Here is a 12,540-nt window from a genome sequence, read left to right on the forward strand (position 1 = left end):
TCATATCGCTGAAAGAATAGCGTTGGAGAATCAGAAATATGCAAACACCCATACCAATCTAGGACTTGAACCCGGACGGGCTGGTTCCACCACAAAAAAACATAACCATCTAAGCTTATTAGTCATGTCCTAACTTTGAACAATAAAATCCAGGGATCTCATGTCCAGCTACAGATTTTAATTAAAAAAGTAAAGTACAAGAACTGAAATGTCAATTACAGCGGTGGTGCTTGAACTTGACACAAACGATCATTTTGGTGCTAGAACTTGCAGCATATATCGAACTGGTGTAACAACTTGGCTCGAACATACAAATATGATTCAAATCTCGGCTGTATACACCCGAGCCGCTGATTAGACGTGCCAACATGGTATGGGTCCCGCCGTCAGTGACTTGAAGGTAGACAGGAGGGTGTGTGGCCAGTTTTGTTGCGAAAACTCCCTTGAACTATCCCCCCCCCCCCCCCCCCCCCGCGCGACAAAAGCTATGTCGACGTTGGAAGATGGCGTTTCATTTTTTCCGACTCTATGGCCAGTGGGCCCCGTGTGTACATACTGAAAATTAATAATGAGAAAAAATGGAGGCCTCCAGGTCTAGAACGTGCGACCCTTGCCCATGTCAGAGTCGATCCGGGCTGCTACACCATTCAGTCTTCACAACTTCAAATAAATTTTGTATTCATCAATTTGAATATATAATAAGCAGCGCATGTACATTTTTCTATTAATTAAGCATTTAAATGTCCGTATCTAATAATCAATTTTATATAATACATGTGTGTATGTTTAAATGTTTTTATCGTTTGTATGTATAATATTTATAAAAAAATATTTGGACATTATTTTAATTACTTACGTTTCACAAATATTTCAAAAAGAACTAGCGCGTGCAAAATGGGCTGCACTATCTGATCTAAGCTCCACATGTATCGTCCTTATACTACATTAACGACTGTTATCCTTATTAGACATTCAAATGTGATTGGTGCAGTGGCTATGAGCGCGTGCACCCTAACAGTAGGTCGCGTGCTGGATTCTAAAAAAAAACCATGTCGCGTGTTGGAATGTAGGGGTCTAACATTTTCTCTTTTAACTTTTAGGTCGGGGCTCACATGTCATACATCAAATAAAACAAAATACCATCTACCGCGTGGGCAGGGTCTTCTTTTGTGAGAAATAAACAATGTCGAGGTTTTTTTGCAAAAAAAAGCAGGCCACACACTTCTAGTCACTGACAGATGGCCCCACGCCATGTTGGCAGCATTGGTTTCGTATCCAAGCGTTGGTTAGCATTCTATTTGCACACCCGAGTCAAGTTATTACACCAGTTCAATGTATACCATAAGTTCTAGCAACAAAGTGATCGTAGTTCAAGCCACCATCGGTGTAATTGACTCAACTGAAATATATTAGACCATGAAACTGTTGGTGCAATATCCTGATAGGGTTGCATGATGGTTCAGGCATTTTTCACAAGGGGACGCGGTGGCGGTAGTTCAGATGCTTAAGTACAACACACATTCATCAACCCGTGTAAACCACGGGATAGCCATCGAGCATGATTGACTACACGCAACGGCGAGTGCAGATTCTCCAGCTTCGCCGGCATTGTCTTCCTCCTTCCGCCCCGTTCACCTCCTCAGGCCGAGCAGCGCGAGGAACAGCGACACGTAGTCATAGCGGAAGACGTGCCGCAGCATCCCGAGCTTGCTGTCGTCGCTCCACGGCGGGTACCTGAACATGAACTCCACCAGGAAGCTCCGCCTGAACACTGCCTTCTTGTGGCTGAACATCTCGAAGGAGTACTTGCCGTGGTACTGCCCGAACCCGCTCTGCCCGACGCCGCCGAACGGGATGCTCTCCAGCCCGTACTGCACGATCGCGTCGTTGAAGGTGACGCTCCCGGACGATGTCTCCCTGACGATCCGCTGCTTCAGCGCCTCGCTCGTGGTGAAGGCGTAGATCGCGAGCGGCTTGGGCCTGGAGCTCACGAACTCGATGCTCTCCTCGATCTTCTTCACCTGCATGCAAGCAGAGGCATCATCACATGTTGGCTCGACTGTCGGTTTCAGTGGAAGGCTGCCGCTGTGGTCGTTGATTGACGTACAGTGATGATCGGGAGGAGCGGGCCGAAAATCTCCTTTGTCATGACGTCGGAGTCGAGCGGTGGATTCAGCAGGATGGTGGGCTCGATGCTCCTGCGCCATTGGAATCATGGCTTGAGACAGAGACAGACAGACAGAGACACACAGAAAGAAAAGAGACACCCAGTACTGCAGAAGTGTACAGGGAGGGCCAATGATAAGAAGCACTGAGGCGAGGTGCTGCTGAGGAACTTACAAGATCTTTGGGTCCACGTCTCCACCATGCACAATGGAACGGCTCACCTTGTGATCCTCCAGGAGGCCACTCAACCTATTGAACTGTCTCTCGTTCAGAATGCGCGCCATGTCCTCTGGTTTCGTGATGAGTCTCTCGAGTGTTGATTTCAGCAGCTCAATCTTAATTCAGAGAATAACTATATTAATTGTCAGAACGTAAAACAGCAGGTAATTTGGTCTCGTGACACAAGAACAGTTCAGCAGGAACCAGACCAGAATCGGCGCAAACTGTTCCTCCACAAGTATGTAATCGATGGCTATGCAAGCTTGACCGGCGCAAGTAGACCATTTCGCGCCTATTATGCGATTTACAGCAACCTGCACATGTTGAGATGCCTGTGGTAAGGTTATCTTATCCGACCTTGGCAAAACTGAAAACAAGCGAAGGCCAGGGGGTTTACCTGACTGTCTCTTTTGCTGTCCAGCCAATCGACAATGCACGGGCATTTCGAGCCAAGCTCAAGTGCCACTGGGGTCAGGTGCTTTGCAGCTTTTGTCATGATAATGCGACCTACACGGGCGCCCCCTAAACGCCAATAATAGAACCGTCAGGCATTGCCAACAGCTACTTTTCTTAAGAAATCAGGATCCAGATGAACTTGCAGGCTTGGAGTACCTACCGGTGAAGAGGACTTTGTCCCATCGGTGCTCCATTAGCTCTTGTCCAACTTCCGCTGCACCCAAGACGACCTTTACAGCCTCGGCGTCAAGGTATCTCGGTATGTTGGCAGCGAGAAGTGCTGCGGTGGACGGCGCGAGCTCGGACGGTTTCAAAACCACGGCGTTGCCAGCCGCTAAGGCACCGGAGAGTGGCTCCAGAGCTAAGCCTGCATGCAGCATAAATGGGATATTGTGTACGTTTTGAGTACGCAAACTACAACAGGTTGAACAGGCAAGGTTAAAAGCATGTTCGGCGTGTAGAGTCACATATTGCCAAATTTTGTCGCTGTTTATTTTACTGTCACATATAGTTTTCACTACTAGTTACCACATTTTTGTGGCTTGCCATAACTTAAAACTCGGTAAACATATTTATGACAAATACAACACAACAACAGAAATATTTAGCCAGCCTATAATTTCTACAAGCAAAACATCAAAGAGCTAAGCTGAGAAACAAAGTGCATCGCAATTGTTGCATGTAAATCACCTTGCTTAGTATTTTTCACAAAAAAAATCACCTTAGTATAATTGTCAAAAGATAGGTTTAGTTGACTAAGTGGTACCAATATTTTTAGAGGGCAGGCTTAAGCCTGTTAAAACACCCCTAGTAGAATTAGCAGTGACGCCAAGCTTGACCTCATTTCTTGTGGTTTCATGACTATGGTGAAACGGCATGTGGTGGGCACTCTATGGTCAACTACAAGACCATTATCGTTAGAAGAGCCTAGAGCTCTTTTAAAAAAAAATCTCATCGCGGATCTTGGTCTTAATATCAAGAATTTTGGTATGGTTTTAATGGATGGATCCTGATTGGCCGACTTCTAATAAACCCTACGACACATGGCATTCTAATTTGCCCTTTGTCGGAAAATACATAAAACCATATCACGCCTCCACCGATATCACTATTGGTGATGCAAAGATTTCTCTCTTTTGGCATATGACAACTGATTGGGTACATGACCTGTATGTCTACGAGCTCTATATCTATTCCGAAACACATGGTGAGGACTGAAATTAGGCCAGTCGCACATGGTGAGGACTCAACCCGGCAATCCGACCCATGGGCGGCCGCGCCCATGGGCACCCGACCCGAATGGGTAGGGTATGGGTCGTCATCTTCACCCGCGGGTAAGCCCGATGGGTAACCCGATTAGTCGTGGGTAGGGTATGGGCATAAGGTCCTACCCATGGGCCGCTCGATGGGTTACCCGATTAATATTAATAGTTATATAAATGTTTTATATCATGTACATGTGTGCCATAAGATACACATACATCATGTAGTAGTTACAGAGCCTCAAGCCCACGCACAAAGAGTCGACTCATGCAAACCCTCTCGTTCCTCAAAATGAAGGCCCAAAATATTTAGCTAGCGGCCCATGCAACACACGCATTAGCACCACTGGTTCATTGCCCCTACCAAACCTTTAGTCCCACCTCGGCTGGCCACGGGAAAGAAGCCATCGATGAGTCTATAAAACAAGCTGTTGGCTGCTTCTTTGCATGTCGCTTCATGAAGCTGACACCTGTGTGCGTGGGCCACAGAATAATTTTTTCCCCAATATTTAATGTATATATCTATTACCCAATGGGTGTCCGAATGGGTCGGGTGACCCGATGGGTCGGGCATGGGTCTGAGTTTAGACCCATGGGTAGGGTTGCGGGTGGGCTCTCTGCCCGATAGTTGACTCGGGCATGGGTCTGGTTGGGGTTGACCCGGTGAAACCCGACCCGACTGCCAGGTTGAGTGAGGACTGAATTAGGCCAGTCGCAAGGATGTCAAACCCAGTGAAAAATGGATAAAACCGACCCTTTTCCGAAACTTTAACATGAAATGCCCCAATCTAAAAAATATTTCACAAAATGGCCTTTTTTTGCATGACGCCCGGAGCTGGGGCACCATGCTAGAGAGCATGACGCCCCGGCCTAGGACACCATGGTTGCGACATGTAGCATGGCACCCCGAGCTAGGGCGCCATGCCAAATAGCATTGACGCCCTAGCCCGATGCGTCATGGTATCTAGCATGGCGCCCTAGCCCTGGGCGTTATGCAAAAGGGCCATTTTATGAAATATTTTCAAACCGGGGCCATTTCGTGTTGAAGTTCCGGAAAAGGGTCAGTTTTGTTCATTTTCACTCAAACCCAACTCAGCTCTTGGAGTTCATGGACCACTGTCTCTTGATTGATTCAGTGCACATAGACTACCAACTGGCGAATTCCATTTGGTGGATTTGGAGCAGTGTTTTGTTCATATTTTGAACAACTTAACTACTTTTGGGCGACGGGAACGAGTGCATGTCGTTCCTTATTGAAAGCATTGCTTTCGGTGAATTTTTCTTGTTTTTGTGTGTTGTCGAGGTCGGTGAATGATGTTTCTTTTTGTTTGATTGTTGTGTTTGGTTGGGCGTGTCGGCTCTTTTTATTTATTTATGGGTCCCGATAACTGTCACACGTGTGGTGTATCGGGTAGTTGTGCCACACGTCTCGTGTGGCATGAACAGCAACCAGCCCACACACCTACGTGTGGGCAAAACAACTAATGCCCACATATATTTTTTTCCTCCCGAACCCTCTCACACGCGTGCGTGTGGGCGAAGTTGATAATGCCCACACGTTCGTATGTCAGGCCTCGTACCCTTCTGGTCCCGCACGCGACGCGTGACGCCCACCGCGCGCCTGCAGTTGTCATGGTCCAGACCCTCGTCCATGTTCGTTTATATGCAGTTGCCATGTCGCTGAATTACGGTTGCCATGTCGGACAACTGCAGTTGCCATGGTTGCTCAACTGCAGTTGCCATGTATGGTCTGATCTAATGTAGTTGCCATGATTTTATAACTTTAGAAGTTGCCACATACTAACACTAGGCAGTTGAGAGAGTTGCCATGTGCTCACAAGCATGCTAGGGCAGTTGCCATGTAAAAAAAGAAGAGTTGCCATCTGCTTACGTGCACGTTAGGACAGTTGCCATGTACGTGCACGTTGGGGCAGTTGCCATGTACCATGCAAAAACACATGGCAACTCGGTAAAAGACAGTTGTCATCTGCTTACGTGCACACTAGGCAGTTGCCGTGTACCCTGCAAAAACACATGGCAACTCGGGTAAAAAAAGAGAGTTGCCACCTGCTTATAAAGCACACTAGAGGCAGTTGTCATGTGCGCTGCAAAAATACATGCCAACTAGCAGCTTACGTGTGGGAGAGAAGACGTGCGTGTGGGCGAGATGGCAAATGCCCACACACCAGCCCTTGTGCATGACTGAAAACTGGTGTGTGCGTGAACTGCTCAACGCCCACACACCGGCCCCTTCGTGTGGTAAAACGGATGTGTGGGTAAACTATGTCACACATCACACACACGCCTTGTCCTACGTGGCACAGAAAATCAGTCAGATTGTGTCAAAATTCGTGCATATAGTACTGGACGGTGATGAATGCGTGTGGTCGAGATGGTCAACGCCCACACGTGTTGATTTTTAGATTAACATTTCCGTTATTTATTTATTCTTCTTTTATGTTTTTGGCTGTGTGCATCTCAATATCTTGATATTGTATCGTTCTAGAGACCGGGTATGATCTTGATATTAATGTGTTAACTTTTATTATTGTTAGTGTTTTATTCATATTAAAAAAATGCAGTTAGAAGAAGGAAAAAAGGGAACAGCCTTACGCATATCAAATTATCAACCTGTCATAAAAGTGACCAGCCAACCAACATGTATAGTGAAAATGGAAGGCACTTGTCACAATCGCAAGACTGCACCCAGCTTGTTGCCATCAGAAAGGTTGTTTGAACTCAGACTTCGTACAGCACCGCTGTTCTTTGGTCGTACGAGCATGTGAGGTACTTTGGCAGTAAACCATGTGAGCGTACAGCGAGCCAACAACACCTCGTAATCGTCTTCTTGAACTTCTTTCCTCTTTCCCGTTTCGAAAAAAAAAACTTCTTTCCTCTTTCGATGCTACGCTGGTACTAGTGGCGAGATTCGTTTTTTAGATGCTAGCGGTGAGCATTGGTCTGTCAAGATTGATTTTTACCGACTTCATCGTCTATTCATCTCATTGCAAAGATAATGAAGAACTGAGAGAACAGGTATCATGAAACTGAAGGGATTGTGGAGCAAAGAGGGCACCTATTGGAAGATTCCAGCAGGAGAAAATGAGCACGACCCCGAGCGGCTCCGGCAGCACCAGCGCCGTCGCCGGAAAGGAAACCAGCGGCGTAGGAGCCTACACTGACAAAAACAAGAAGTCATGCAGCAGCCCAATGACGTTTGTAAGCCATGAAGATTGGCAAGGGCTTGCCTTCTCAGGGGCCGCCCATTTCTCGAGGTTTTGCAGCGTGTGCTTGATGGACTTGACGAGAACCCCGACCTAGAGACCAGCAGCACAGATCAGGGAAGAGCTTGGCTAAACGAAGCACGAACCGTCTGTTACTACCTCGTCCCTGAACGATTCAGTCCGGTGCTTGCCGAGGTCGTCGTGGAGCGCGTCGAAGATCTCCTCCTCCTTCTCCGTCAGGAGCCTGATGAGCCCCTTGAGCTGCGACCGCCTCCATGAGAGGTCCTTGGTCCTGCCGCTCTTGTACACCACTCGCAGGCTGCTCACCAGGCTCCCCAAGCCAATGGCCGGCTTCTCCTCCATGGTTCCCGTGGATGGATGGATGGATGGATGCAAGGGGCGTGCACCAGCGTAGCTTGGCTTGAGCTGAGCATATGCGAGCGACCCAACGTGTGTTAAATAGGCAACCAGCCGGAGCGAGGCAGACAGACTGGTAGTGTGTCGTGGTTCATGCGGAGCGAACAGGGCAGTTTATGGACCGTGATTACCCAAATCCACAATTTCTTTTGCGGGAACCCAAATCCGCATTAACTTGAGGAGTTGGGGCCTTTTAAATATACTGAGTTGTACAGTACACGGACTGAAATCGTAGTCGCTCTTAATAATATTTTGATTCATCAGGAGATTATTTGGTTCAGCAATCTATGTGAGCATCTCCACCCGCGTTCCCAACATGCCTTCATCAAGCGATTTTTTTACGCCGACATTTAAAAACCGGTCCAGTCGCATCCCAGGAGCCCGTTTTTGGCCGGTTTGGGCCGAAACTGGCGCCGGCGGACTGAGGCCGAACCGGACGCGCTGGAGGCGCCGGGGGCGCTTGGAAAGCGATTTGACGCGAACATCGATGGGTCCGTCGAGTCAGCAAGACGCTGCTTTGTCGTCCTCATCGCCTCAATTCTCGCAGGAATCAATGCAAAGGCTGGCCAAGGCTGCCGCGCCGGTCGGCCTCCATTGATGCCCCACAGGCGGCGCAGTGAAGGCGCCACCGACGTGAGTCCCGCCCGCTCCCGCCACACGTCGCCTGACATGCAGCCTCTCCCCGCCCCCGCTGCCGCTATAAAAGACGACCTCCCCGCCGGTGAACGCCACAGCTCATATCCCCCCTCGCGTCCGCCACACAAAGCAGCACTCTCCCTCCTTCCCGCTGACGAGCAAAATGACTGAGAGGTTTCCAGGCGAAGGCGCGGCGGCGAACGGCTTCGGCTGCCGCCATCTCCAAGAGCCGGAGGCGCGCCTCCTCTACGAGGCCGAATACCCAGCGCCCCGGGCATGCGTGTGCCGGGGAGCTGGAAGTTGAGCGCCGGCGGCATCCCGGTGCCACCGGTGCCCGAAGGGGCGGCAAGGCGGGCCGAGATCGCCCGCATCCGCTCGTCGATGCCGGAGGAGGAGCGAAACGAGCCGAGGTACGCCGCCGACAGTCGCACGCTGTGGACGATGTTCTTCGAGCGTCGCCGCAAAGACCATATGGCCTCCACCAACGGCGTCATCCCTCGCGGGCGCCTCAACGCCGACGGGCGGCGCAAGTGGTGGGGCGTGCCCAGCCGCACCCTCGAGGTCGTCCTCAACCACATCGAGACCGGCAACACGCCGCGCCTCGAGTACCCGCCGCGGCCGTCGTTCTCTCGCCGCCGTGGCAGCTCCTAGATGCCACATCGAATGGAGCCAGGGACGTCCTCGTCGTCGGGCTCCGGCTCACTGTCCTTCGGCTCGCCAGCGCTCCGCCCCATCAAGCCGAAGGCGGAGGAGACGCCGCTACGACGCCGCACCCGCAGCGGCGCCCTCGTCATCAACGAGGGTGCCCGCCCCTCCCCGCGCTCCCTTCGCTTGGTCCGGCCCAAGCCCGAGCCGGGACTGCTTCCCGTCAAGCCGGAGCACGTCGACATGGTGTCCCCCGACAACGAGGCCGCCCTAAAATGGGCGAAGGACTACGTCCGCGAGCAGGTGCACCGTCAGCGTCGGGCATACGCGAAGCTCCAGGCTCAGCGCCGCGGGCGCGAGGAGGGAGGCGTCATCGTCCTCGACAGCGACGACGAGGATGAGGCCGGGCCGTCCAGCGCCCCACCTCGCGTTGGCAACCCTGGCCAGGGGTGCAGCAGGGACGGCGGCGGCTCCGGCGGGGCGCGCGCAATGACGACGATGGCGGCGGCGACTACATCCGTTTCTACAGGCTTCTCGGCATGTAGATGGCGGGCGATGGACGCGGCGCAGTGGCTAGGCCTAGTTTGGCATAGTAGTAGGCGTAGTTTGCATATTTTATCATTTTTTTACAAATTTCAATGAAATTTTGCCAAGTTCGTGCTAGATCTCCGAGTTTGCACAAATTTGTATGAAGTATCGCCGAGCTCGCGCGATATTGGCGGCGACCTGGGGGCGACAACTGAGAACGGAGTCGCCCCCACGCGCCAAGCTAGCACCAATTCGTTCCCAGGCGGCTCTTTTTCGGCACTTTGGGGGCCGAACGGCTGAAGATGCTCTGAATGATGGTTGTTGAAAGGTGACCAAATCACCTCTTATCTCCACAAATTTGCTTATGAATAAAAAACTATTCATTCCACCACTCGAAAATCCGTCTATGCCGAGTGTTGACACCTTTCTTGTTTCCTTTTCGGTGGGCATTCGGTAAAGAATATATGTGCCGAGTATAACCCTCGGGAAACTCAAAACTCAGCAATGAATGGATTTTGCTGAGAGCACGCTAAAAAACTGGGCCTACTGCTTTTGTCACTAAAGGCATTTCCAACGTTGACCCGCAAATTTGCTTTAGCATCCGTCTATGGACACTGATTCTAGAGACGGCCATACAACGCTAGCCGCATATGTCCGCTTACATTTCAAACAACGTGTCAATTAACCGGACAGAATTCATGCAAACATGACGATTTTCATCGAAGTTTGGATAGAAAATAGCTCAAATTATCCATACATAGCACAGAAATAAGTCTAGCACAACAATAGTTCAAATTCAACAAGATTAGTGGATGTTCACAAGTTTTCCACAAATGGATCATGTCGTCTCATACATACTGCCTCTCCAGTTTCATCCAACAATGTGTGTGTGTGTGCGCGTGTGTGTAAATGGACGTCCCTCTGTCTTGTGGTATATCACCGCAGGAATGCGGGCCACATAATGTGTAGATCAACATTGAGTGAATGATTCAATCAACAAGTTGAGCAAGAAGAAGCAAAACTTACGATCACCTTTGCCGCTTGGAGTGACCACCTTGTCTCCAGCAGACCATCCGCGTCACAAAACTTGGTGATGGAGGTCTAGATGGCGTACCATCGATACGATAACAATCCCATGTTGCGTTGTTGGATGATGTGCATGTCATAGGGCGCAATGTGCTGTCGCACGTGAAACGAATCATGCACGATGTCGGTGTCAAAACCGGCGGATCTCGCGTAGTGGGTCCCGAACTGTGCGTCTAGGCCGGATGGTAACAGGAGGCAGGGAACACGATGTTTTACCCAGGTTCGGGCCCTCTTGATGGAGGTAAAACCCTACGTCATGCTTGATTAATATTGATGATATGGGTAGTACAAGAGTAGATCTACCACGAGATCAAGGAGGCTAAACCCTAGAAGCTAGCCTATGGTATGATTGTTGTATATGGAGTTGATTGCCTACGGACTACAACCCTCCGGTTTATATAGACACCGGATAGGGTTAGGGTTACATAGAGTCGGTTACAATGGTAGGAGATCTTGAATATCCGCATCGCCAAGCTTGCCTTCCACGCCAAGGAAAGTCCCATCCGGACACGGGACGAAGTCTTCAATCTTGTATCTTCATAGTCCAGGAGTCCGGCTGAAGGTATAGTCCGGCTACCCGAACACCCCCTAATCCAGGACTCCCTCAGTAGCCCCTGAACCAGGCTTCAATGACGACGAGTCCGGCGCGCAAATTGTCTTCGGCATTGCAAGGCGGGTTCCTCCTCCAAGTCCTTCATAGAAGATTGTAAACACCAAGAGTAGTGTCCGGCTCTGCAAAATAAGCTTCCACATATTGCCATAGAGAGAATAATATTAACACAAATCAAATCTGCTGACGTATTCCGCAGTGCGTCATCACACTACAGCCAAGTCCTTTACTCGAATCGTTTCACTTTTCCACCTCAGCGTGTTTTGCGAGGCGGTTTCCTTGGCACGTCTTGTCAAAGCAGAGATCGTGTGCCCCCCTTTTACGGGATTCTCATCAATACGGACGTGGGTAACCCAATCGTGCCCGTTAGCATGTTTTCTCGATTAAAGGCGAGTCCCAAACGGTTACGGGGAGGGCTCCTGGTATTCAACCTCTTATAAAGAGACCAGGGCCTTACTCCTTTTCTCCAATCCCAAAACAAGTTCGCCCGTCGCCTCGAGTTCCAACACCCTAGGCTCCAGATTCCGGGCGCCTCAGACCTTCGACAATGTCCGGTTCCGACCTTCAAGGCCGATGGATGCCCTCCTCCGTCACGGAGGAGGACGTGCTAAAGTTGAGAGAGGCTAAGTTCTTGACCGCCGAAATTTCGCACAGGTTGCCTGCTCAAAGGCAGGCTATCCCCAGTCCCCAGCCCGGTGAGAGCGTAGTGTTCGTGTCTCACTTCCTTCGGGGGTTAGGCTTCCCGATGGATCCCTTTGTGAGGGGACTGCTGTTTTATTACGGGCTGGAATTCCACGACTTAGCTCCGGAGTCCATCCTCCATATCTCCTCGTTTATCGTTGTATGCGAAGCGTTCCTCCGTGTTACCCCTCACTTCGGATTATGGCTCAAGACTTTCAAAGTGGAGCCGAAGATGATCAAGGGACGGCACGCAGAGTGCGGAGGCGCTGTTATAAGCAAAAATGCTGATGCTCCATGGCCCGAGGGCTCTTTTCAAGAGGAGCTAGGCTTGTGGCAACGAGAGTGGTTTTATATCACCGCTCCCCGGAGCACCAAGTGGGTGGCGCTTCCTGCCTTTCGCTCGGGTCCCCCACCACGGCTAGCGTCATGGGTTAACAGAGGGTTAGATTGGGGTTTGCCCAAAGACGTGCCCTTGTTACAGGGCCGAATTAAGGATCTCTTGGAAGGAGACCTCAGCTTGGTCAAGGTGACGCAGGTCATGCTGATTCGCCGAATATTGCCCGGCAAACGTCGCCCCCTTCGCCTGTGGGAGTTTAATCCAGAGGGACCG

General features: G+C 50.5%; 1 protein-coding gene across 1 annotated transcript; it reads right to left on the minus strand.

Moving 5' to 3' along the window:
• Window positions 1-1,390: 1,390 nt before the first annotated feature.
• Window positions 1,391-7,800, minus strand: LOC123127862 (aldehyde dehydrogenase family 3 member F1). Its single transcript, XM_044547716.1, has 9 exons — window positions 7,487-7,800; window positions 7,352-7,420; window positions 7,180-7,276; window positions 3,002-3,208; window positions 2,783-2,907; window positions 2,595-2,699; window positions 2,341-2,501; window positions 2,108-2,198; window positions 1,391-2,021 (listed from the first exon to the last, which is right to left on the minus strand). Exons 1-9 carry the CDS (start codon window positions 7,688-7,690, stop codon window positions 1,632-1,634), a joined length of 1,449 nt encoding a protein of 482 aa, XP_044403651.1. The 5' UTR covers window positions 7,691-7,800; the 3' UTR covers window positions 1,391-1,631.
• Between the last annotated feature and the right edge of the window lie 4,740 nt (window positions 7,801-12,540).

This window comes from Triticum aestivum, chromosome 6A (assembly GCF_018294505.1).
Source record: "Triticum aestivum cultivar Chinese Spring chromosome 6A, IWGSC CS RefSeq v2.1, whole genome shotgun sequence".
NCBI lineage: Eukaryota > Viridiplantae > Streptophyta > Magnoliopsida > Poales > Poaceae > Triticum > Triticum aestivum.